At 31.5% G+C, this 25,003-nt stretch overlaps 2 protein-coding genes across 4 annotated transcripts; one reads left to right on the plus strand and one right to left on the minus strand.

Moving 5' to 3' along the window:
- Window positions 1-5,901: 5,901 nt before the first annotated feature.
- LOC101209427 (putative phospholipid-transporting ATPase 9) lies at window positions 5,902-13,503 on the minus strand. 3 transcript variants are annotated; one of them, XM_031884757.1, is made up of 13 exons: window positions 13,122-13,503; window positions 11,559-11,786; window positions 10,526-10,963; window positions 9,090-10,432; window positions 8,872-8,982; window positions 8,492-8,768; window positions 8,271-8,359; window positions 8,048-8,162; window positions 7,630-7,839; window positions 7,423-7,548; window positions 7,232-7,330; window positions 6,895-7,086; window positions 5,902-6,796 (listed from the first exon to the last, which is right to left on the minus strand). In XM_031884757.1, the coding sequence occupies exons 3-13, from the start codon at window positions 10,919-10,921 to the stop codon at window positions 6,164-6,166; spliced, it is 3,591 nt and encodes a 1,196-aa protein (XP_031740617.1). In that variant the 5' UTR covers window positions 10,922-10,963; window positions 11,559-11,786; window positions 13,122-13,503; the 3' UTR covers window positions 5,902-6,163. The 3 variants fall into 3 exon arrangements, with proteins under 3 accessions (XP_031740617.1, XP_011650408.2, XP_031740618.1); XM_011652106.2 differs by lacking the exon at window positions 11,559-11,786; XM_031884758.1 differs by lacking the exon at window positions 13,122-13,503 and having other exon boundaries at window positions 11,304-12,237.
- Window positions 13,504-22,724: 9,221 nt separating this feature from the next.
- On the plus strand, window positions 22,725-24,231 carry LOC101209919 (protein MIZU-KUSSEI 1). The gene has a single exon (XM_004137412.3). It carries the CDS (start codon window positions 22,968-22,970, stop codon window positions 23,799-23,801), a length of 834 nt encoding a protein of 277 aa, XP_004137460.1. The 5' UTR covers window positions 22,725-22,967; the 3' UTR covers window positions 23,802-24,231.
- The last annotated feature ends 772 nt before the right edge of the window (window positions 24,232-25,003 follow it).

The following is a 25,003-nucleotide window of genomic DNA, read 5'->3' on the forward strand; positions in this document are numbered from 1 at the left end:
AGGACCTTCTTTAACACTTTGAATTTGATATCAATTATCATCTCTCTTTAGTTATAATTTAACCCTACCCTCTCAATTGGACCTGCTATTAATTGTTTCTCAACTAAACCTTCAACTCCAAAAACAAAACAAGTTCCTATTATTATTAAACTTCATATAACTACTGCCAAGTAAAATTAAATTCAGTGGTACTATAATAATTTTATATTTTGAATGCTTGATTAATGCATGGTTCACAGAAAACTTCATGAATTTTCCAATGTTTAAAGTTTAACATATATAATTAGCTATGGGTGTGTGCATGCTTTGATAATATAGATGAAGTAATTTATTTAAATATTTCGATTACAACAACTTCACTCTACTCTAAATTTGAATTAAATTTAACTTTTTGTTTAGTTTTGTTATTATCGATGTCGAGCTTTGAAATAGCCGAGGGAATTAAATATCCATTTTGGAGCCTCTTGCAGCCATGGGTTCTAAGTTCTAACGATTTGGATCTTTTCCTATTAAAGAAGAAAAAGAAGAAGAAGGGATTTTGATAAAGTCTATGAGACTGCGAAAATTGCACCGCCGGACGGACGGAGCCACCGCGTATTCTCCTCATGCCGTCGTCCTAATTTAAATATCATTTAATTTTTAATAATCTTAACATTTATTCAAACTCTGATCACAAAAACTTTGTATTTTATTTAAATTGTTTTTTTCCCATTTTTTCTAAATTGAAATTCCAGTCAAGTCTGAGAAATTTAAATAAAATGAAATATTGGGTTATTAGAAATTTATTAATACAAATAGGATAAATCCAAAACGTGTCAATTATATTTAAAACGTCGTCGTTTACCCTTTTTTTCCCTTTGAATTATTTGGAAATATTATTGGAAAAGCCTCTCATTCGATGCTGATATATATATGTATATATATATATATATATCCATTTTTTGAATGGATCAAGATGTTGTAAATTACCTAACAATATTCATTACACATTCATCAATTCAACTCAACTCAACATCACGTTTTTCATTCATCATTTAAATTAATTTTAACCATTTATATATATAAATTCTTGTAAGAATGACACTTTATTTTAAAATATATTTGGTTATATAATTTGAATAGAATAAGCTATTAGTTATTAACATTGTGGAATGTTATTGTATAAATATTGTTTTATTTTCTAAGCAATAAATTAATATTTAAGCCGAGTTGTAGTCTCATATAACGATAAAATTAAACACAATCATGCATACATATTTTATTACTAACTAATTAAACTTTATATCTATTTGAATTTTTCCAAAGAGAGGAATTGTGTATAGCTTTGTCTATGTCAATGAATTTATTTTAAAAACGAGTACAAATATATAAATTATCGTTTCTTATTATTATTGTATCATTCAAAGTCGTTGCTTGGAGTTAATAAAATATCAATGTTTTATGTCTCGAGAATATGTCCAATAATATTTTTATCTAACATTATTTATTCATCATTTGTTTTTTGTTCAGAATATTATAAGATTGGCACTGAATTTGATGTGATCAAACGATCATTTCTCCCCTTTTTCACGTTTTCAATTATTCAATAAGACCTAATTTGAAGTTTTATTTAATTGTTAGTTCAATTTAGTTCTTAAAATTAGTTAAATAATGATTTAGTTCTGATTAAATCGATAATGAAATGTATATATAAACTATGTAAAGTCTTGTATTAAGAAAATTGATGGTTGATAATTAAAGTTTTTATTGAAAATTTCTCTTCAAAGGGACTAAAATTGTGATGATGATTACATTCGGAATATAAGAGCTAAAGATTGTTGAATTTTATTAAAGTTTTGTAATTAACTAAATTCTTACCAAAAGTTTAATTTAAAAGGAAAAGCATTGAAACAATTACCCTAAGACTATTAATGACTTTAGTATTATTTTGTCCCAGTAAATTGTTAAGCATCACATGGTAAGATTAATATAGTTTGAATATTCAAAGTTAAAAGTAGAAAAGAAAAATAATTGAGTACTAAACAAATTTAGAGATTAATAATGCATATATGATTAATTTAGACCTACAATAGCCTATTTTGATATTATTCGAAACTACTAATAAACTAATTCAACACAAAAGTTAAAATTATTACACAATTATATATTAGTTCCTAAACTTTTATATATGTTTAATTGTTTTTATTAGATTTTTAAAATTAAAGAAAAAAATCTAATAGATTCCTAAACCCTCAATTTTTTAATTTTATAGGTAACAATATTCAAAAATATTTTGATAATTTAATAATTAAATTAGTGTATAAGACTTCTAAATTTCAATAATACACTAATTATTACTACAATGGTCGACTTAATAAACACAAAATTTAAAATTTCTATTAAAAACACAAAATCATCTTTTATCTTTCAAAATTAATCTTTTATCTCCTCTCAATTTCTTACGATAATTTATATATTTATTTAGTAATTTGTAGCTAAATTTCAATAACAAATATAACTTTCTTAAAAAGTTTTTTTTTTTTTTCATATTTTGGCTTAACTTTATAGAACACCAATTAATTAAGTAGATGACGAATAATCTATAAATTTAGAAATGGAATGAGCGTTCACTAAATAAATGGTTATTAGACCTACGATCTTAATTACCACTTGTTTGTAAAACTTTAAAAGATCTATTAGACACAAAATTAAAAGTTCTAAAATGATTTATTTGACCTAACTGTAGGTTAGGATTGAAATTGGAATAAAAATGATAGGAATTGTAGGATTTAGGGAATGAGGTGAAGGAGTTGGGTGAGGGTTGGTGGATTTTAGATGTATTGAATGGATTAGATTAAATCTTCATTCAACTCTCTATGCCCCACTTGATCATAATAAGAACACACACACCACACCCACCATATAATATAAGCTTTCACATTAATGCAAATGTGACAATTTTGATAACATATACCTTCCAACTTTGAAAAAAATTGCTCCACCTTAGCTTGTTTTGTGACCCAAAAAATAAACTATTGTAATTAGAAGCACCAAATTCCTTCGACGTCTTTTCTAATTTAAAACTATACTTTAAATTGCAAATTCAACTAATTTTCATGTATATATATATCCACCTCTTTAACACTAACAAGAAAAATGGTCTACAACCACAATTATTTTCTATTGCAAATAAAATCAGTGATAGTTAGTTACAGTCATAGTATCGTCTGTTGTGGAAAGTTTTTATATGACAATTTTAAAAAACTATCACAATAATTGTTTTCATGACAAAAAATAAATGTCATTATTTAATATTTTATGACAACAAATAACTGTCGTCTTTTATTTTTCGACAACAAATCATCATTTGCATATTGACAACAGTTACAAAAATGTCACGAATTCTTATATTATGACATTTGTTCCCTGTCACCGGTAGAAGAGATGACGACCACAGTTTGAACTTTGAAAAGATTGCGGCAGATTGGAGATGACGGCACAGATTGAAGAGGTTGCGGCAGAGGATGTTTCATCGTCCGGTTGAGGAGGTTGCGGCAGCATTTGAGTGAAGAAGACGAGCACGAGGCGGTAGTGGCGGTTATGGCATCGAGAGATGGTTGGATAGAGATGACCTTCTTCTTTCACATGAGGGTTTGGAAAAATAATGCTAAGAGATTTAGATTGGGGGAAAAGCTTCTATAAACTTTAATTTTCATTTAAAATTAATTTTATTTTAATAAATTAAATAAATTATTTATATATCTTCTATAAACATTAAAAAAATTGTTCCGAAAAATTATGTTTTTTCCATAAAAAAAATTATTACTATTTGTGACAATTTTTTTCCTATCCAACTATCCCAATAGATAGTTTTTGTTGTAGTAAAAATATTTGTAGGATGAATTAGAAGGATTTATATTAGTTAGGATGGAAATTAATTATCACATTTTGTTTGTCTAGGGAACATGGAATTTGACTATAATTATAATTATTATCACATTTATTTCAAGTCATTTGAAGAAGAAAAATACATAGAATTTGTTGCTTTTAATTTCACACACACACTATATATATATCATTTAAATCAATCATAAGTCATTACAACAAAAATACATATTATTAACATCTTAATTGAACTATAACATTTTATATGCATACTAATATTTTGTTTATATATATTGTAATTATTTGTATACTATGTTCAAGTTATAACTATAATTTAATTTATGGGTATATGAAGTAAAGTCAACTTAATTAATGGTAATACCAAATAATTTGGAATCATTTGAATAAAGAATAATTGAAGGTTGAAAAATGGTGAAATATAATCTACTTATTTCAACTGATTTATTTCAATGAAAAACCCTAAAGTTTTTTTTATTAACTTTTGGAAAGAACCTTGAAGTTTTATTTTCTATGAATGGAATAATTCTTAATGATCTTGTTCAAGATTTGACTTCATAATGCACAATTCAAACTTTTGCACTAAATTAATAAAATAAATACAGATTTAGAACTTAATCTAACTTTTTAATGTTTGTTAGCAGAATCCCAACCCACACAGCACCAACAACCACTATTTCTCTTAATATATATGAACAAGTAATGTGATATTTTATTTACTTATTTGCTGCATAACATTCTTTCTTTACTACAAATGTATTAATCTCTACTCCCCAAAGTGGATACCAAAAACAAATTACAAATCTTTCAATCTCTAATTTTCACTGTTTCTTTATTAGAAGTAAAAGTAAAAGTAAAGTTTAAATTTTAATTTTGAAAAAGCTAACAAAGCATAATATTATTAATCTAAATGAATTTTATCTATTACATTTTTTTACTTGTTTTTTTTTCAATTTATTTATCGTCATCTTTTTTTTATTATTAGGTATTTAATTGTTTAATACTGCATTAAAAAAAGAAATCTTGTAGTTTTCAAAACCTAACATAAATTTTAAACTATATCATATAAATATAAGGAAAATCATAAAGTGAATTGTAATGGTTTTTTATAAGTTAAATGATGATCAAATTAAAATGTTGTAAGCCTTAGATTTGTTCATCCTTCATTTCGATCATCTTTATTCTTTTTTATTTGAAAAGACATATCATTGATATTTGTGGTGTAGTTGATTAAAATATTTGTTGAGCAATCAATGATGATTTTTTGTTTTGTGAGAAATGAAGGAGGATTTGTTAAATGATATTTGTTGCAAGAAGAACACTTGGGTGTAAGCATAATTATAAATTAAAAATATGATCACAAATGGCTTTGGTTCAAATCTTACCAAAACCATTTGCTTATCTCAAAATGCTTTAGGATATATATATCTATAAAATGTCACGATCCTAATTCCTAAAGTGGTTATCCTATATCTCATGTAATATCATTTTAAAATTAAATTGAATAAAATAAAACCTACCTTGTTTTATTATGCAATGTTATTATTCGTTTTGGCAACATCATCATCGTCTATATTGATTGCCATGAACTTGTATTATCCATTCCAAGTTTTGAGTTTGGATTCCCACCCCACACAATAATAAATATATAGAACGTATACGTTATCAATTGAGTTGAAAAATACTAATCTATTTTAATGCGATGTATTAGATTTACAACGTGTTTAGAATATGTATTCGATGGTTTTTCCTATGATTGTAAATCAATTGATCATAGGGAATATTAGGACCAGTAGTTGTCGAATTTGAATTCTGAATCCGAGTTTAAATCTTGGACCTAGGATGTTACAAGGACGTATATCTAATTCTAATTCATATTTTTACGGTATATATGTATATATGTTTATTTGTTTTGTTTTTTTCATTTTTTGTTTTTTTTGTTTAAATAGGCTTTCTTTTGTGCAGTTTGTTGTTCCGTTTTCTAAACAGACAGTTTTGAATGCAAATGGAAAACTATGGTACAGTTGAAACTTCTCAATGATTATTTGAAATGGTTGAATACAACAATTGACATATTTCCAAAAAAATTCATGAAAGGAAGAAAATTTTTGACCATTTGAGTTTGGAATGGTCACTTAAGCTGCAAAGACATCAAACTACACAAGAATCTTATGTACACATGTTGTATAAATATATATATATATATACACTGAGAAGAAGCTTCCTATGAAAAAATGTTTTAAATCTTTCTATGGTTAAAAAATCTCATATGCAAATTAAACTAATGACTCTTGATTTCTGAGAATTCTTCAAAATGCTTTGATGCTTCGAACCGAGCTGTGTAACCGACGGTTGTGTGTCGTAATGATCTCTGTCTCACTACTTGACAGTATTCCGGATCGTTCAACTGTCCGTCAGCTTTTATCCATTGAATCATTTGATGATACATTGGGAAGAATCGCATTTGGATCGATGCAAAGATGAAGTATGGAAGAAGGGAAGCTCCCAGAGCCAATAGTGTGAGGATCCAAAACGATGGTGCTGGAGCGCATGCCTCGATGAATACCTGAAATGCTGTGGTTGATATAGTTGGGTTTATAGCTCCATATGCCATGAGGAATAAGTACCAAAGTACGATGCTGCCCCAGATGAAGAGATGTTGAATATATGTGAAGTAACTGATGGACAATGCCATTTGGCAGTTTACAACCCAAACAACACAAGTGTACATGGTGACACCAAGAATTTCCAGCCCGACGACCTCTCCGCTGTTGCGGAAAGCTTGATAGTCCATTGCCCCAACACAAAAGAAGAATATGATGACAGAACTGAGTAGCCCATTGAACACCCATCCAAAAATTCGAACCCAACTAAATAACACATTTTGGACACCTTCTTGGTATAGAAGTGAGAACTGAAGATGCAAAAATATAGAAGGCAATAAGCCATTTGATATTGTATATAAGAAGGGCAAAAGATTGCATGAAACAAATAAAGGAAAGTTGAACTTACCTTAAGACAGTACCGGGATGAGACGTCTTGGTCAAACACTCCCAATGCAATCACAGGGAGAGAAGTAAAGAAGACGTTATACAGCGAAAGGAACCAGTCGTTGTATACAGTTTGGCCGGAGAATGATGCATACATCTCAAAGAAGAATAAAGTGAACCCAAAAACAATGTTCTTGTAGAAGAAATAGCATATCTGTCATATATAAAACCTGATCAGTTTGACATATTTCAACGATTTTCAAGCTAAAAATGATGTTGAGACTGTACAGTTGCACATTAATCTAGATGATTCTCACTAAAAAGCTAATATCAAGTAATATTTATAAATCATAATGTACCATGGATGAGATCCTTCTGTAACACCAATGACCATGCACAAGGAGCAGCCGCTCCAAGTATCGAAACTGTGCGATTGCAATATCACTTGACATGACTGCCTGAAATTCAGAAAGATATGAAATATAAAACAAAACTGAGATGAATGAAAACTTTTTGTTATCACTCCAGCTGGGATCTGTTTTAAATTTACCTGCATCCCTTCTACACCACTAATACCGATCCCGATATCCGCTTCTTGGATCATTCCGACATCGTTTGCACCATCACCAACTGCTAGAGTGGTGCTGCCTGTCTTAACCTTAACCATTTGGGTAACCTGCATTTATGCAAGATTGCATCAAATTAGACTTCTACTTCTAATTTCTTGGTTTAAGTATGCTTGAGAAGGTATGCTTACTTGTGCTTTCTGTTTAGGAGAAGATCTGCAGCATATAACTGAAGCACAACCAATGGCAAGCTCCAGAAACAGGTCCTTCACATCATCCTCCAAAGCATAGGTGAGGGACTTTCCATCAATTATCAAAGCCAATGTTTCTGGGGTTTCGGTCGAGGATGTAAGTAATGCTTTCGCATCAGTTATTTGTTGAATCACACTTGTTTTAAACGCCTGAAATCAGCAATGTCCCATCAGTACCAAAACTCGTACTGCTTTTGACAAGATAGTTAGTTAGATTTGGAATCTGACACAACAGAGTTTCCATTACAAAAGAACAAAGATTCTACATTATAGTATAAATTGCAACATGTAAACATTAGCTAATTATAAAGCAACAACTGCAGGTTTGTCATTTAGTTTGTGAATCTGATCTATTTACCTTGATAGCTGCAGATTTGTGAACATCTTCGACTTTGTCTAAGGCTTTTCCTTCTGGAGTCTCTGAACTGATAATTATTTGCTTCATTCCTTGTCTAAGTAAACTGCAGGCGAAGCTGAAAAGAGAACGTTCGGGTTTGAAACAAGAAGCTGTTAGCATGTTGAACATTTACATGAAGTGGTGTGCGTTGGCGCTTAGAAAAAGTTGTATAGATTATGCTTACCCAATGTTGATGGCTGTTTCCATCTTATCACCAGTCAGAACCCATATTTTAATTCCGGCCTGAGCAAGTTTGTCTATGCATTCAGGGACCTACAAAGACAAAACAGTCAATAACTTGTAAGTTTTTCATCTTCATATGGTATGAGTTTATTAGTTTCATTGTTTGAATAAGGCAAACTACTCATAAGAAGTGATTTAAGTTTTTCATGGCTTAATTCATACCCCATTTTGAAGCTTATCTTCAACTGCTGTAGCACCAAGAAGAATCAAATCTTTCTCAATGCTTTCTGTCAACTGATCGATTATGTCATCACGACCTGTGCTCACCGTGTTTTTCGCTTTGATGAACTCTTGATGAAATGCATTAAACTCCTCCTCTTTCAGCTCACGATATGCTAGAACCAAAGTTCTTAAACCAGCATCAGCATACTCATTGATGTGCACCTTTGTTTGTTCTTCAAACTCATTTCCATTCTTTGCAAGTCTTTCAAACATAACACTACATTTCAAGGGAAAAAGAACATGAGCTAAAATGTCTTAACAACAAAGAAAATAGATCACTATTATATGCATGGGAGAACATAATGTTTAAGTTTACCAACCTGTCAGCTCCTTTACAAAGAAGTAGTAGTTTTCCCTTTGAATCTCTTATAATCACAGACATCCGTTTTCTTGTGCTATTAAACTCCAAAACATCCAGTAGCTGATATGATCTGCAAACCCATAGTCATAAAACTCAAAGTAAATAGACGATTGGGAAATTGGGAGAACAATCATAAAGATGACGGAAAATTATTCTATAAACTCACGGTGAACTGACCTTTCAACTTTTTTAGCTGAGGTCGGATCGAACTCCCGTAATGAAATGCTTGTCTGACTCCTTTCATAGAACTCGAAACCGAATTCTCTGGCTGCAATCACGAAAGCTGCCTCATCTGGTGATTCAGCTTCATAAGATATTTTTCCAGTTTCCTCATCAATTTCGGGCAATGCAGTATGGCAAATAGCCAAAAGCTGTAGGAACTTCTGGATTACATTGGCTCGAGGCTCCTTCACCCAATTACCATCCATCATTCTTTCGTCCTTGAAATTGAACCCTTTAACGAATGTTTTTTCGCCGCTAAGACGTGCATTGTCGGCCCCAAAGTTTTGAGGTAAAGTTGACTCCTTTCTTCTCGCAAGAGCTCTCTCTACTTCTGTAATTCCTCGCCCGTACGCGGTACCGCCCACCGAACACTTGATAAACTCCATTGAATTGCAAGTCAATGTACCCGTTTTATCGGAAAGAATAGTGTCAACTTGGCCAAGCTCTTCATTCAAATTTGACGTACGGGCATGAGCTGGCTTATCAGTTTCCTCATGGTACATATGTAGATCTTGGTTGATGAAGACACTCTGCAGAACTTTGACAATTTCAATGGACACATACAATGATATGGGAATCAAATAGCTAAAAAGCATAAGAGCAGTCAAAAACTGCAATACTGCTGCAGCTGGAGCATTTTTGGGGTCGTAATATATTGTGGTATCATCTGGCCGTAGGTACCATCTCGTAGCTCTTCCATTTTCTAAATCGTCTCTAGTCTTAACACCAAAGAAAATTGACCCAACAACTGATAACAAAACCAAGACACCAAACAGAAAGAACACAATCTTATCCATCCTTTTCTCAATCTTGCTTCTCTTGGAAGGAGGATCTGTTGAGTTCTGAATAACCTTTGTATCGTGACCAGTGAAAATCACCACCCCGTATACAAAATCCGTGTTTCGGAGCTTTGAGTCTCGAAGAAGAAGTTGTTGAGGGCTGAGGGGATGTTGTTGTTCTTCAAGCAACATACTACCTACGAAGGAATACAAATTGGCATTGGGGTCTTCACATTTTATTGTAGCCTTGAAATTTTGGAAGCTTGAATCATCATGTAAGTTCGAGCTTGCTTCTAATGCGTTTTTCAGTTTCAAATTTGTTTCTCCATCAAGATTCATCGTCTCGACGTAGCAAATCGCTTCCTCATAACTCGACGAAAGTAAAATGAGATCAGCAGGGAAGAATTCATCCTTCTCCACTCTAACTACATGCCCAACTCTCAAGTCCATCCATTTAGTCTCAACAAACTCACCATCTTCGATATGTACTTTCACTTTCCTGTTATTCATTTCCATATCCTGAAAACATTTACCACAAAAAAAAAAAAAATTACAGAAGGAAAAGCTTTGAGCAGTGGTTCTAAGCTGACAATAGAAAGATTACAAATTCACCTGTTTGGTTCTCCTCCAATCTTCAAGAGCTTCTTTGCCCATGGTGACTCCAATTACAACAACAAGAGGAAGAACATTGCTGACAGGCGAATATGGCGAAAGAGGGCTAAAGGATAGCAAAGCACAAAGAAGGAAATACAAGTTGGCAACCCTTCTGAATTGCTCAAACAATGATTTGGGGAAGAATGAAGCAACGGTATACTTGGAAGTTTTGACATAATTGCCTCCATAGTTAAGTAGATTAGCCTCAAAACTATCTGGATCGTTACAGTAAACTACCCTTGAGAATCCGGGCCCTCCAATTAAAGAGTGTTCATCTTTGAATGAAGCTCTACCACAAGGAAAAGCGTGAATCCTTCTGAAATGTTGCTTCCTTCTTTTTCTACCACTCCCCATTTATAAATCCAACTATACCTTCTAGTTCAAACCCTTCCGTTGCTGCAAAAGAATAGCAAAACTTAAACTAACAAAAATGTCTCAAAACTTTTCTAATCCTATTTTTTAATGGTTGGTTGATGTAGAAATAGATGAAACAGATGTAGAAGAAGAAGAAGAAGAAGAAGAAGAAGAAGAAGAAGAAGAAGAAGAAGAAAGCTAAAATAGAATGTAGAATGAGAAATGGGGTCTTAGAGACAATCTGAAACCCCCAAAAATGATTATGTAAGAATAGATAGCTGCTCAGGACACAAAAGGGGTTAAAAGTGAAAAGAAGGAAAAAGTATAGAGAGCTAAAATAGAATGTAGAAGCAGAAATGGGGTCTTAAAGACAATTTGAAACCTCCAAAAATGATTATGTAAGAACAGATAGCCGCTCAGGATACAAAAGGCAGATTCTATGAAACAGAGCAGTTTAATACTGTTCATATCTTCCCTCTTTCCATTTACAAGCCCTCGGATTTGACTAATACCTCCAAGACGGCAAATCAGAGATGGGTTTTCGTTTTTTTTTTTTTTTTCTTTTTCCTTACAATCAAATCCTAAAAAGTAAAACACAAAAACAAACCCAACCCACAATGAGATATTGAAACCTCACCATTTTTCTTTTCCCTCTGGCTGCTGCTAAAACAAAAACGAAAGAGCTGGAACCTCACGTCAACGGCCAAACCAAAGACTTTTCAGAAGCGTTGACAAAGCCTTTTTTGCCTTCTTCTTCAAGTCAAATTTTTTTATCTTAGCTCAAAAGGATAAAGATTTTGCAGATGAAACCACAATAGTAAATCTGGGTTGAGCATATTGGTCTTTGTTTCGCTCTGTTCTTCTTCTTTTTTTTTCAAAGACAACAAGAAATGTGGTTGAAGACTTGAAGAAACTGAAAGCAATCTAATAAATGAAGGTTTCCTTTAAAAGTTAAAAAAAGTTCACTACAGATTGAGTAGTATTGACTAGTGAGTAGAAAAATTTATGATCTGACTCTCTAACCCAGTTAGAAATTTCCTGTCAAGATTACAAAATTAAATTTTATAAAAAAAAAAAATCAAAAGAAAAATAACACACTGTTTTTTTCCTAAAAACAAGCGAATCATGAGATGCTTCGTGTTAGAAATGGAGACGTAAATAGTTAAAAGAAAATGACAGTTAAAGTGCAAGTGAGGGTGAGATGGAGGAAGAGAAGGAGAGGATCTAGGGAATATCTATTATTTATTTATTCATTTACAAAACTTAAAATTGTTAAAAATATTGAAGAAGAAGAAGATGGCGGATGATGCTGCGTTGGGTTAGGATCAAACTGAACCATTCCCATGCTTCAAATATTATCTTATTTAATCTCTCTCCACATTCTCATTAATTACCCTTATTATTAATACCCAAAATACCCTTCTTCTTTATTTAATGAATGGCTTTTTTTGTCAACATGTGAGCTTGAATTATCTTCTTCCTTACGGATGAGTGAGTGCACACAACGACGACTTTTTCCACACATCTTTAGTCTGGAAAATCATTTCTTTAAATCATGATTATAAAAAACTAATCATAAGCCTGCAGATGATCGGGTCCGTTTAATAAATTACACGTTTCGGTTCTTTTTGTTTAATAGATTTTCTGTAATGGATCTAATTTCGAAAGTTGTATTGTTAAAATTTTGTGATGAAAGTTGAGTTTTTACAAATTCATTGTTTAACCTTCTGTTTTGGGAAAACTCTACGTTTAGCGTTTTTCATACTTTTTTACACGTAAATTTCTTTTTCCGAAAGTTTCGCCATCAAAGACAATTGGGATTCTTTTTCCACGAAATTTCTCGCCACTGACGTTCGTGATGACGACGTTCCTCTCAAAAGCGTCAAATTCTTTTTATTCACGTCTCTACAGTATAGTATCTTCACTTGATTTTTTTTCTAAAAAAATCTCATGTTACATCAATATCTTTTGTTTTTCTTCAAGCTAATATATCTTCGGCAACAGGACTAAAATTGTTTATTCTTCTTCCACAATCTCATGTTAAACCATAATTAGAGATTTTTCATGTTAAACAGAAAGAGCTTTATATATAAAACTGAAGAAGAAGAAGAAGAAGAAGAAGAAATGGAATCAAAATCCATAAATTTTGTACATTGAGCTACATTGAAAGCAAACGAAGTGGGGAGTAATGAAAGCTTACCGGTACTGGGCAGTGGAGATTAGGTGGGCTGTGGGAACGATGCTTTTGAGAACTGTGCCGGAGATGGTGACTGCGCCGATGATGCTCCCCCTTTAGCGTGGGGCGTGGGGGTGGGTAGTGATGTGTTTGCGTGATGGTGGAGGGAATGAAGGAAGAAAAAAGACGATGACCCTAAATTCCATTTATATATATAGTTTTCAAAATTTTATTGTTTGGAGGGTTTGCAGGCATGGGTTCTAAGTTCTAAGGATTGGATCTTTTTGTATTAGAAAAGGAAAAGGATATTTGATAAAGTGTATGAGAGGGCGAGAATTGCATAGCCGGAGGAAGGCACGACGTAGACTCGTCACGCGATGGGTTAATTTATGCGGTCAATTATTATTGTTATTAGGATATCTCTATGTAGTTTTAGTAAATTTAAAAATCACTCATTAATGCTTAGTGTGGAAAATTGTTCGTGGGACCTCTTAGGTCCGGAATTTTCAATTTCTTTTATTTGTTACGTAACACATTGGATCTTACAAAATTGACAAAAAAAAAACAAAAAAAAAAAAATCATAACACTTCTCTCCTTCATACAGTAAATTTGATAAATACGTACTGAAACACTAATTTGATACTAATCAGCTTTTAAATTTGCTATTGTTACAATTTTAAAAAATAAGTAACATCAATCTTTTATCATAATTTTTGTGTTATTTTTTAAAGTTAAACATATTTATACATGTTTTTTTTTCCTTTGAAAATAATTATTTTGGTAAAAGTTAAGTGCACAAAATGAAGTATACAATTTATACGAGGACTAAAATTGAAAACTTTAAATATGAGAAATGATATTTTATTTAAGAAAATTGTCAAAAATAATAAATTTGACAAAAAAATTTACAAGTTATAACAAAATTTCAAATTTTATCAATAACAAACATTTGATAACGAGTGATATTCTTTTATTGTAAATATTTTAATTTATTTTACTATTTTGTAAATATTTTAATTTATTTTGCTATTTTTTAAAAATGCTCATTTTGTTCGTTTGTTTTTAGGTCATTTGCCAATTATTTTAACTTTGTTTTTTGAATTGGCATGATACAATGAAAATGAAACTATTTATAAAATATAAAAAAAAATGAATAATATATTTTTGTTTTGCTTTATTACGTAAATAATTTTATTTTTTTATTTTTTTCAAAATGTTTCTGGTTTTTTTTTTTTTCTATCTTTCAAAATTTTGAAAAATAAATATCTTATTCAATAAATTTATAGATATACTAAATTTTAAAATTAAGGATACATCAATTAATTATCAATTGTTTGTAGATCTTTGAAAGATGTAGCTATTAGACACATAATTAAAATTCCAATAATCTAATATTATACACAAAATGATAAGTTGAAAACCCTAAACATTGAAATTGGAATAAAAATCATTACACAATTAAGGATATACAAACAGTAATAATAGAAAGAAATTAGGGGTTGATGGGAGTGGGCAAATGGTAGGATTTAGGGAATGGGTGAAGGAGTTGGGTGAGAGTTGTTGGATTTTTAGATGTATCCAATGGATGATATTAAATCTTCATTCAACTCTATGCCCCCACCATATAATATAAAGTTTCACATTAATGGAATGTGACAATTTTGATAATATATACCTTCCAACTTTGAAAATTGCTGCACCTTGTTCTATGACCCCCCCAAAAAAATGATTGTAATTAAAAGGACCAAATTCCTTTAAGGTTTTTTCTAATTCAAAACTATACTTTAAATTGCAAATTCAACTAATTTTCATGTATATATACCTCTGCCTCTTAAAAATATGCAGGGACCATATATAGAACTAGAAGAGTTATATTAATTAAGATGGAAATTAATCACATTATGTTTGTCCAATGAACATGGAATTTGATTATTTATTATTTATTTATTATTATTATTACATTTATTTCAAGTCATTTAAGGAAGAAAAATATATAGAATTTGTTGCTTTTAATTTCACACACACTATATATATCATGTCAATCATATTTTATTTCAAGTCATTGCAACAAAAATACATATATTGTGGCCTTTTCATTTGTCATTTTCATGTGACATAGCCTTGTTAGGTAGAAAATTAGGTTTCTCTCTCTCTCTTTTTTTTTTTTTGGGATAAATTTCATAATTCATTTCATTAATACCAACTATTAGATGAAAATTGAACTAGTACAAGACAATAGTACATTATGTATATAAGAAAAAAACACATTAATACAAATTCACTCATACCCCTTAATATTAATTTTATATATAAGAAAAAATTACTAATTGAATTGTAAAAGAAATTCACCAACCAATACATATAAAAAATGTTAACACGATAATATAATTTAGTTGTGACAATAATTAATTATGTCAATCTCGAGGTTACAAATTTCGGTGTCCACTCAAACAATTTATATTTTCATTTTTTTATTTAAATATTTTAACCTTTTTTTTTTCTTTACTCCATAATAAGTTTTAATAACTTTATAAAATCGATCCCAATATATTTTTATTTAACTTTAATTAATTAATGTTAATTGATCTATAATATTTTATTTATATTTATAACACAATATTTCTGAGTATGCATGGTGTAATTATTTGTATACTACATGTTCAAGTTCATGGTATTTTACAATAATTTGTGGTTAATATCAAATAAAGTCAACTTAATTAATGGCAATACTAATTAAATTATTTGGTTACATCTAAGTAAATAATAATTGATAGTAGGGGTATGGTTGAAAATTGGTGAAATATAATCTACTAATTTCAGCTGTTTTTTTTCAATGAAAAACCCTAAAGTTTTTTTTATTATTAATTTTTGGAAAGAAACCTTGAAGTTTTATTCTCTTAATGATTCTCTTCAAAATTTGACTTCATAATGCACAATTCAAACTTTTCCACTAAATTAATAATTAAGTCCAAATTTCAAACTTAAACTAACTTTTTTATGTTTGTTAGCATAATACCAAACCACACAGCACCAACGACTATTCTCTTTTGATATTATAAACAAATTTAAAAACAATATATATGAAATTATTTCTTTACTACAAAAGTAATAATCTTTACTCACAAAGTGAAAAAGTGTAGCAAAAAATTAAATTAAATTATTTTTCCATTTTGTCCAACAAAAAAGGGTCAATTTCTTTATATGGGTAGGTGAACTTTAAAATTCAAAACTAAAAAAATGTAAGGTTTGAACTACATTTGAATTATTAGTCAAAATTAAAAAAAAAAAAACAATTTCTTTTTCGTTTTCAAAACTTAGCTTCATTTGGAAAACATTTGTATGTAATTAGAACAAAGGAATTTGTTTATTAAACAACCAAGCCTAACATTATTAATCTAACCTAATTTTAGTTTTTTATTTATTGAAAATTTTGACTTGTTTTTTCTCAGTTTATTTATAGTCATCTTTTTTCTTAGGTATTTTAATTGTTTGGGGGAAGAAACAAGTTTTTAAAATTAATTAATTTTGTAGTTTTCAAAACCTAACATAAATTTTAAAATCATGAGAAAGTGCCATTCAAATAAAGAAAATCATAATGTTTACTTTTTTATTTGAATTAGACTATTATATTTGATATTAGAAAAGGCATATTATTAATATTTGTGGTGTAGTTGATTAAAATATTTGTTGAGCAATCAATGATGATTTTTTGTTTTGAGAGAGATGAATTAGAGAGGATTTGTTAAATGATATTTGCTGCAAAGAGAACTTAGGTGTAAGCATAATTATAAATTAAGAATATGATCACAAATGGCTTTGGTTCAAATCTTACCCAAACCAATTTGCTTATCTCAATATGCTTTAGCATATATATATCTATAAAATGTCACAATCCAACTCCCAAAGTGGTTATCTTATATCCATGCAATATCATTTTAAAAACGAATAAAATAAAACCTAGCTTGTTTTATTACGTGGCAATATGATCTATATAGCTCTTGAATGTCATAAACTTGTATTATCGATTCTAAGATTTGAGATTGAATTCACGATACTCCACACGTATATGTTATTCAATTTAGTAAAAAAAATACTAATTTATTTTAATGTGATGTATTAGATCTGTAATGTTTTATATCCATAATCTATAATATGTATCCAGCAGCTAATAAGTTTCTCCTATGAATGAACCACTGAAAACGAATGTATACTTTGCTTATTTGTAAGAACAATTAGTGGCAGAAAACATAGGAGAATGTTTGGATTATGAATCATGATTTAACTCTTGGGTCTAGAACGGTACATAAACATATCTAATTCATAGATTTAAAAAACAAATTAATTATTAATGCCTCCTACTTTGAATTTAATTATGTATGTGAATCATGTTACACTCTTTGGTGTAAGTGTTATTTATGCTTATTTAACTCCCACTAGAAACATTTCAATTAGAATATAACTCCCAAAATTGCAACAAAAGTACGTAATAAGAAAGTTATCACGACTTTAACTCCTTTCAAATAAATATAAAAGACGGATAAAGATAGAAAAATGAAACATCACTAGAAAAAACAACACAAATTTTTCTACTATTATTATATCAACATACCCACTAGTAAAGTTTAGTCATACACGTGTAAAAGTTACATATTAACGATTTTAGCAAAAAGCAACCTAAAGTTGATTACTCGTTTTTAAAGAATACGTACAACTACCTAAATTCAAAATATTCTTTTTATTTCAACTAACTAAATTGAATTTTTGTTTAAAGATGAAAATATATAGTACTATATACGAACATATATATTTTATATATATAAAAAAAAAATGGTACACCCCAAAAGAATACTAAAATAATTTAGACCTAATATTTTACTTTTAAAAAATAAAGTTAAAATGTAAACCCACTTTATTTAATTATGAACATTGTCGGTAGGTAAAGTAAAAGTGAATGTCTCTCTTGATGAATAGTATCATACGATCAATAATTTATAATATAAAGTTTTAGGGTTTGTGGTTCATAGTGTATATATATATATATAATAGCCACAAGCTCAAAGCGTGGCACGAAAATCAAATAATTATGCTTTTCTCACACTTACTCGGACCCCACTTTTGCACTCCATTCTTCATTTTAGGTTTACTTTACCCTTCAAAGTCTTTCTATGGTTGAATGATCTCTTGTTATATCTCTAGACACTTTGAATTATTAGGTGTACTTTAGTTTTTAAGTCTTTCCATGGTTGAATCTCTTCTTATTTAGACTTTGAATTACATATTAAATAATTGTATATAATTATGTATATTTACTACTATATAATTAATTAATTAATTTAGAGAAGTGCTTTCTATAAACTAAACTTTTTAATTCCATTGGTTATTTGAGTATTCAATTTTACTTTAATTTGTGATAAATTTATACAATTTTTATTTTGTTTATGTATGATGATTTTGATGGAGTCACTAATCAAACACACAATTATTTATTATCTTTCTAATTCAAGATTAATACAACTTGGGACGAAAGGATTTGAATTGGAACCTCTTGTTATTGGGTACATACATGTGTTAGTTAAGCTAAGTATACTTTGACAATTTTGATATATTTAGCTAGACTATAGTTCGCGAGGAAAGATTGTCGAACATTCTAAGTATCAAATAAATTTAATATAAAGTAATGCAAAAGAATTTAGAAAAATGAATAGTTACAAATATAGTAATTAGATTCAAAATAATTAAGTATGTAGTAATGTTTTAAAAAATTATAAATATAACAAAATTTATTAAAATGAATAGTATGTTTGTAAATATCGGTTTATCACTCGTATGAATAGTAGTCTATAGTTCCTATCTCGATTATAATTGGGAACAGTTGTAAATTTTGCAAAATTTGTCAAATTCTATCCATGATAGAGTCTTATCACGGATAGATTATATTGTAAAAATTGGTCTATCACCGATAGATCATACGAGTCTATCGGTGACACAAGTCTATCAGCAGTAATTTTGCTATATTTGCAATATTTTTTAAATGTTGGTAACGTGGTTGATTATTATTTCTTAAATGGAAATAATTACAATTACCCGTTATAATTAGAATAATTAGAGTAAGAAAAAATTCGAGCGGACAGACCACGGCCCACGGCCCAATTCGATTCAAAGCCCAAAAGTTGGAGGTTTTGTAACGATCAGCTTGTTCCGACGCGTCTAGTTGGCGCGTGGTAGAACAGACTTCAGTAAGGCCTTTCCTTGGCGCCAAATCAACAATGACTTCTTCAATCCTTCGAGTCTCTGTACTTTTGTTCTTTCCGATTCGATTCAGTAACCTATGGTGAGCGCGGATCGTTTATCCGACTTCTGCTTTTATTCTGTCTTGGACTTGTGATTATTTATTGTGATTGTTATGGAAATGGTGGACACTGCACTGCAAACCGTGAAAAGTTTTCAGAGAGGAGAGGATGCTCAAAGGCACACTAATCACTCTACGATTACAATGGTGAATGCTGATTATTTTTAGGTTTTGTTATTATTCATTTTCCTGGAGTTTTTAATTCGTCTACCTAGTTTTGGTTTATTGATTGAAATCGATAACATGAAGGATATCTTTTGTTGATCATTGGTATTGGAGTGGTTAACGCGTATGGTTGATCAGCGAATTAATTCACACTGTAGATGCTTTCTCTTTCTTGGATTGTAGTGTGATTAAGATTTCTTGATTTTTTTTCCGGATTCTAGAATTGTGATAGAATGCTTGTAGTACGAGAAATAAATTTTGAGCTGAATTGGTTATATTCTATCATCTATATTACAAGATTGATTGATTCTATTACCAGTTAATAGCACTTGTAGTTTGGTGTGATTAGCTCCCATTTCTTTTTGCCAATTCATGTTCATAATCTTAGTTTGAGATTAAAATTATTATGGGTGATGCAATATGTTCTTCTTTTAAATCAGAACCATGATCAAAATCATTAATGGTCGCTTGTATGACAATTAATGTTGCAAGAGGTGCAGATCATTTTCTGATTCAGCCCCGTTTTCGGTCTGTATTACAAAGAAAGAAAGATTAGAGGAAGAGAAAGCTGCTAGAACTCATTCTCTTCTTTCCTTTCTTCTTTTGTTTATGTGTGCAGTGTTGTAATTTTTCTCTCCCTCGCTATTCTTAGTTTTTTGCATATATGTATTTGTGGAGTATCTCGCATATATTTTTAAAATCAAGGGACCTCGTTACTCTTTAACGATAGATAGACTAGTTTCCTTATCATCAATTGGTGGTGAGATGAAATCCTATATGGTTTTCACATTTTCCGTCTCTTAGGTAATTACTAGTCTACGTCCGAAGATATTGTAGATCTCCTAGTTCTGTTACGCTGGAAATGATAAAGTTATTTTGTAAAACAGTCAGCAAGATATTTCTGTGGAATATTTGCCTTTAAACTTATTTTGGAGACAAGCACGAGGAATGTTTTTTGAGTTGCTTAATTTGTTCACTTTGCAATTTCTTTGTTTCATTTTTCCTGATATAGTTTTCTCACACTATTCTGCTCTCTTAATACTAATTCGAGGCCTTTTCTGTGACCCGTAGGCTTCAGGACATGTGTTGAGAGTGTTTTCAAAAGAACATTTTTCTATGGCATTATCATTATTGTTGTTGTAATTTGTAAGTACTACTTCAATGATGAGGATCTAATAATAGTTTTTGATACCTTTTATTTCATCAAGAATAGTTTTAGAACGAGAATATCTTTTGAATTTTTTTTAAAGAATGATATATTTAAGGTAGCAAAAATATGATTCAAGTGAGAGTTTTAGAGAACAGCGAGATTTCCTTGGAGAAAATTTGTAAATCACTTGGAAAAAACTAGTGATAGGTTTATTCTGCGAACAGTTACATCTAGATGCGAGGCTTGCTTTACGATTAGATGGCTGGCATGTGAACAGTACTGTTTCAAACCTATGGGTTTTTTTTTTCGATTGTGGTTAACTATTTTGTCAATACCTGTCTATAATCTCCGTGCAGATCCATCCGTTCAACGTTAGCAGGCGTTTTGCTACTCTCCTAGGATCCTCATCTTTTCAATGTAAATACCGCCATAACTTTTAAAAAGAAGTTAAGTTTTGAAAATGAATATATATTATATAAAAATTACATGGGGATTGTTTGGAAACTGTTTTCAAAATGGTTTTCTGTTTTAAAGAATAAAAATCTGAAAAAATGTGCTTGGAGTCACTTTTTAAAAGTAATTTTCTTTTATTACTGTATTTCTTCTCACATGTACTTTTTTTTATATTATTTTTCTTAAAAAATTGAAGTAATTCCTTTCAAAATTACAAAACACGTGAATAGTGTTTTGATAATATTAATCATAACTCCTCTTAATAATGATTAGAATGAAAATTGCCAGTCATCAAATCAAACTACCGCCATAATTTTTAGAAACCATTCAATTATTGATTTTGGTTTTTTGAATTTTCTCCAACAGGGTTCTGTGAGGGTGAAGTGGATCACTGCAGTATTGCAGTTGTGTGGACCGAGAGGAAGAAGCATTGCCTGAGCAGCAGAGAATGTTTGCAGGAAGGCACATGCAATAATAATCGGTGGAGCCCCTGCTCCTAGTACTTGAGAGCCAGAGCTTGATCAAAATTTAGAGAGTTAACTAAAGGAGTTTAACAGAGTAAGCAAATACTTGGAAAAAACTGTACGTAATCACTTTGCAGTTTCTGATCTTGTACGTTTCCCTCCTGAGATGTTTTGTATCAAATCATCATTATATATTTAATATAAACTCTCTTGCCTTTTATACTCCCTGACTCGTTTGTTTTCTGCTTAACACAGTCAATCTGCTTTTGATTTGTGTATTTCAGATTATGCGCTGATCGAGCTTGAGTTACATCCTCCAGTTGAGATCCAACTACATCATTACAATGAGTTCACATCGCTCGGTCAACGAAATAAAAAAAGGGTATGGGGGTTTCCAACTCATTGGTGCATTTTTGCTCAAGTTTTTACTTTCTTGTTTTTGTCACTTTCCATTGAGTGGATTTTATCTTTTGAGCTTCCCAGCTTTGTCAAGACATGAGGGCAAGTAGTTAGAGCAGATAACCTCACTACCTGCATTCTAACGAGATTTTGAACCATATAAATCAAAAGGGGAGTCAATGCCATAATGCAGTTGAAAGGTGACTAAGATTTAGTTTATGTTAAGGAGGTCAAATCATATAACGGCTAATATATTTTTTTTCAAAAACTTGAAGTTTCCCTCTTTCTTCATCCTTGTGGCTCATTAAACTAGGAGGCGTCAGTTACAGAAGTTGGTAGAATGTATACTCTACAACCAGCAAAGGCCATGAGATTTCAGCAACACTATCAGATAAGCATTACGTCATCTCTTATGATACTTTGCATCTTCATAAGACACATCTCAGAACTATTCAGAGGTAGCATTTTCCGACCAATGTTCATTGTGAACAGTGTTGTCTCCACTCTTTTGTAGGGTCTCGATCCTCGGCTCCATAATTTTACTCGTCTGAGATTTTTGGGTCAAAATGTAAAAGGGTCAGTCAATTAAAATCCCTACCAATCCCTTCTCACTACCCACAAGAAAGTGAAAGAACACTCACTTTGTCGCCTCAGATTCCTTTCTTTTCCATTTTTATGTCTCTCTCTTCCATATTTCGTATGTCAGCTGGTGGGTCAGTGTGTGTTTCTTTTGTCAGGATTCTCTTGCGCTGCCTAGAAAATAAAGAATTTTGAGTACTGCCCCCACATACCAAATTAAAGAGAAGAGCGCAGAATCTCTTCCATTCTTTTATATTCTCTCACTCACTCTCTTCTCCAATATTTCCTGCTATCTTTCTTTGCTTTTCATATGAAGACGGTCATGGATTCCTCCTCCTCCAGAAGACATTTCCACTGGACCCAGAAGGTAGGTAGTGAAGAAGAAGACGATCAATGCCCCCTCCCAACTCTCAAGCCCTCCTCCGAACCGGCCGAGCTTGAAGAAGTGAAGAAAAAAAACAGAGTCGTCTCTCCAGAGCCGCAGTCGCAGCGACCGCATACCGCAGCCCAACCACAAAGGAGGAAGATGCCGGCCGTTGCAGTTGCGCGGTTGCGTTCGGTTCTCACGGTTTTTGCCAAAAATCGGTCGACCCTTTCACCAGGACTGGGTTCTCGGGTCATTGGAACCCTTTTCGGCTCTCGGCGTGGCCATGTTCACTTCGCATTTCAAAGAGACCCTAACTCGGAACCTGCGTTTTTGGTAGAGCTTGCGACGCCTATTAGTGGCTTGGTTAAAGAAATGGCGTCTGGGTTAGTCCGAATTGCGTTGGAATGTGATAAAGAGAAAGAAGGAGAAAAGAAGGCAGTGAGACTTCTAGAACAGCCTCTCTGGAGGACTTTTTGCAATGGGAAGAAGAGTGGTTTTGCTACAAGGAAGGATTGTGGGGTTAAAGAGATGAAAATCCTCAAGGCCGTGGAGCCAATTTCCATGGGTGCGGGTGTTCTACCAGGAAACTATGAAGCCGAGTCCGAATCCGCTGGAGCTGAATCGCCTGAATCTGAAGCCTGTTCTGATAATGAAATTATGTACATGAGAGCCAAATTTGAGAGAATTGTGGGTTCTAGAGATTCTGAAGCTTTCTATATGATGAACCCAGATAGCAATGGAACTCCTGAACTCAGTATCTATCTTCTTAGAGTCTAATTAAGTTGCAGCCATGAAAGCTCTGGGTCTTGCTCATTTGCAAAAGAATTTAGTCAAGCCTTGATGGAGCCTAGCTAGCTACATTTCTCCATAACCTTACTTTTGTTTTTAATTTTCCTTTTTCCTTTCTGATCTTTTGGGAAAATGGTTAGTGGGTTTATTGTATTTTGTTAGAGTAGGTGGGGGGGGCAATACATTATAACATGATGGGAGGAGGGGCCATGAAGGTGTATATGTATAGTTTTTTGTTCAGTCCTTTATATTTGATAAGACAAGGTGGGTGTTGCAATCAAATGATTGTCTTTGCATTTTGGTTAAATCCTTCTTGTTTGCCAATAACAGAGACTCCCCAATCAACAACATGTTTACAGGAGCAAAAGAAAGAGGGATTTAAATCAATGCTATTACTTATTGCAGGCAAGTGCTTTTACTATTTGTTTCCACTCTTGTTCTCTTTCCAAAAATGACATCTATAATCTATCCATACCTGCATCATCTTCTTTAATCATGTCATGTGGATCTAACATAGTTTCTTTGTCTCTAAACCAACCATAATGAGGGTGCTTTATGCTCTGGTGAATTTTCGTCAATTTCTTGTCTTACTTTTGTGTGTTTATGAGCTATATATCGAACCATTAGGCCGTTGAGCAGAATGGTTTAAAGCCAAATTCTCTCCATATTTAAGAGGAATTAGACATATTTCCATTCTCTCTTTTGGTTGATAGATCCTACCCGTAGCTCCTTCATTTTGACTGTTAAACCTTTGTCTTGGAATTAATAGAAAATGATTGATATTGTGCGATCTGACGCATTTGATCAAATCCTAAACCTATGAGATCTTTCCTTTTCTTTCTAAACGAAGTACCATTTCACTAAATCCATCTGTAGGAAATTTCGAACTAGAGATAAGAGAGATACTTATTTGGATAGAGATGCATTTTGAGAAAGCTCGTAAACGCAGTCATACTTTGATTAGAGATTAAAGTTGAAAGATAAGTTAAGAAGGAAAAGAGGATTATTCTTGCTGTTGCCTTCTTTTTCAGAATGGTGGGGTGCTCCAAGGTAAGGATGTCTCCTCCACCCGCAACCTTTCCTCAATAAATTCACCAACGATCATTAGTTATGTGTCTTCTTCCTTCATCTTTCCTCGTGAGGTTTCAATCATCTAGCAACCTATGTCCACAAAATTTCAGCCCTTGATC

This window comes from Cucumis sativus, chromosome 1 (assembly GCF_000004075.3).
Source record: "Cucumis sativus cultivar 9930 chromosome 1, Cucumber_9930_V3, whole genome shotgun sequence".
NCBI classification, from domain to species: Eukaryota; Viridiplantae; Streptophyta; class Magnoliopsida; order Cucurbitales; family Cucurbitaceae; genus Cucumis; species Cucumis sativus.

Excerpts from the sequence above, each read along its gene's own strand:
- LOC101209427 (XM_011652106.2), bottom strand. The coding sequence starts at position 10,921 with ATGGGGAGTGGTAGAAAAAGAAGGAAGCAACATTTCAGAAGGATTCAC. Across the intron at positions 7,331-7,422 it reads GTGGTGTAGAAGGGATGCAG|GCAGTCATGTCAAGTGATAT; the intron begins GTAAATTTAAAA and ends TCTGAATTTCAG. Across the intron at positions 6,797-6,894 it reads CATCCCGGTACTGTCTTAAG|TTCTCACTTCTATACCAAGA; the intron begins GTAAGTTCAACT and ends TTGCATCTTCAG.
- LOC101209919 (XM_004137412.3), top strand. The coding sequence starts at position 22,968 with ATGAAGACGGTCATGGATTCCTCCTCCTCCAGAAGACATTTCCACTGG.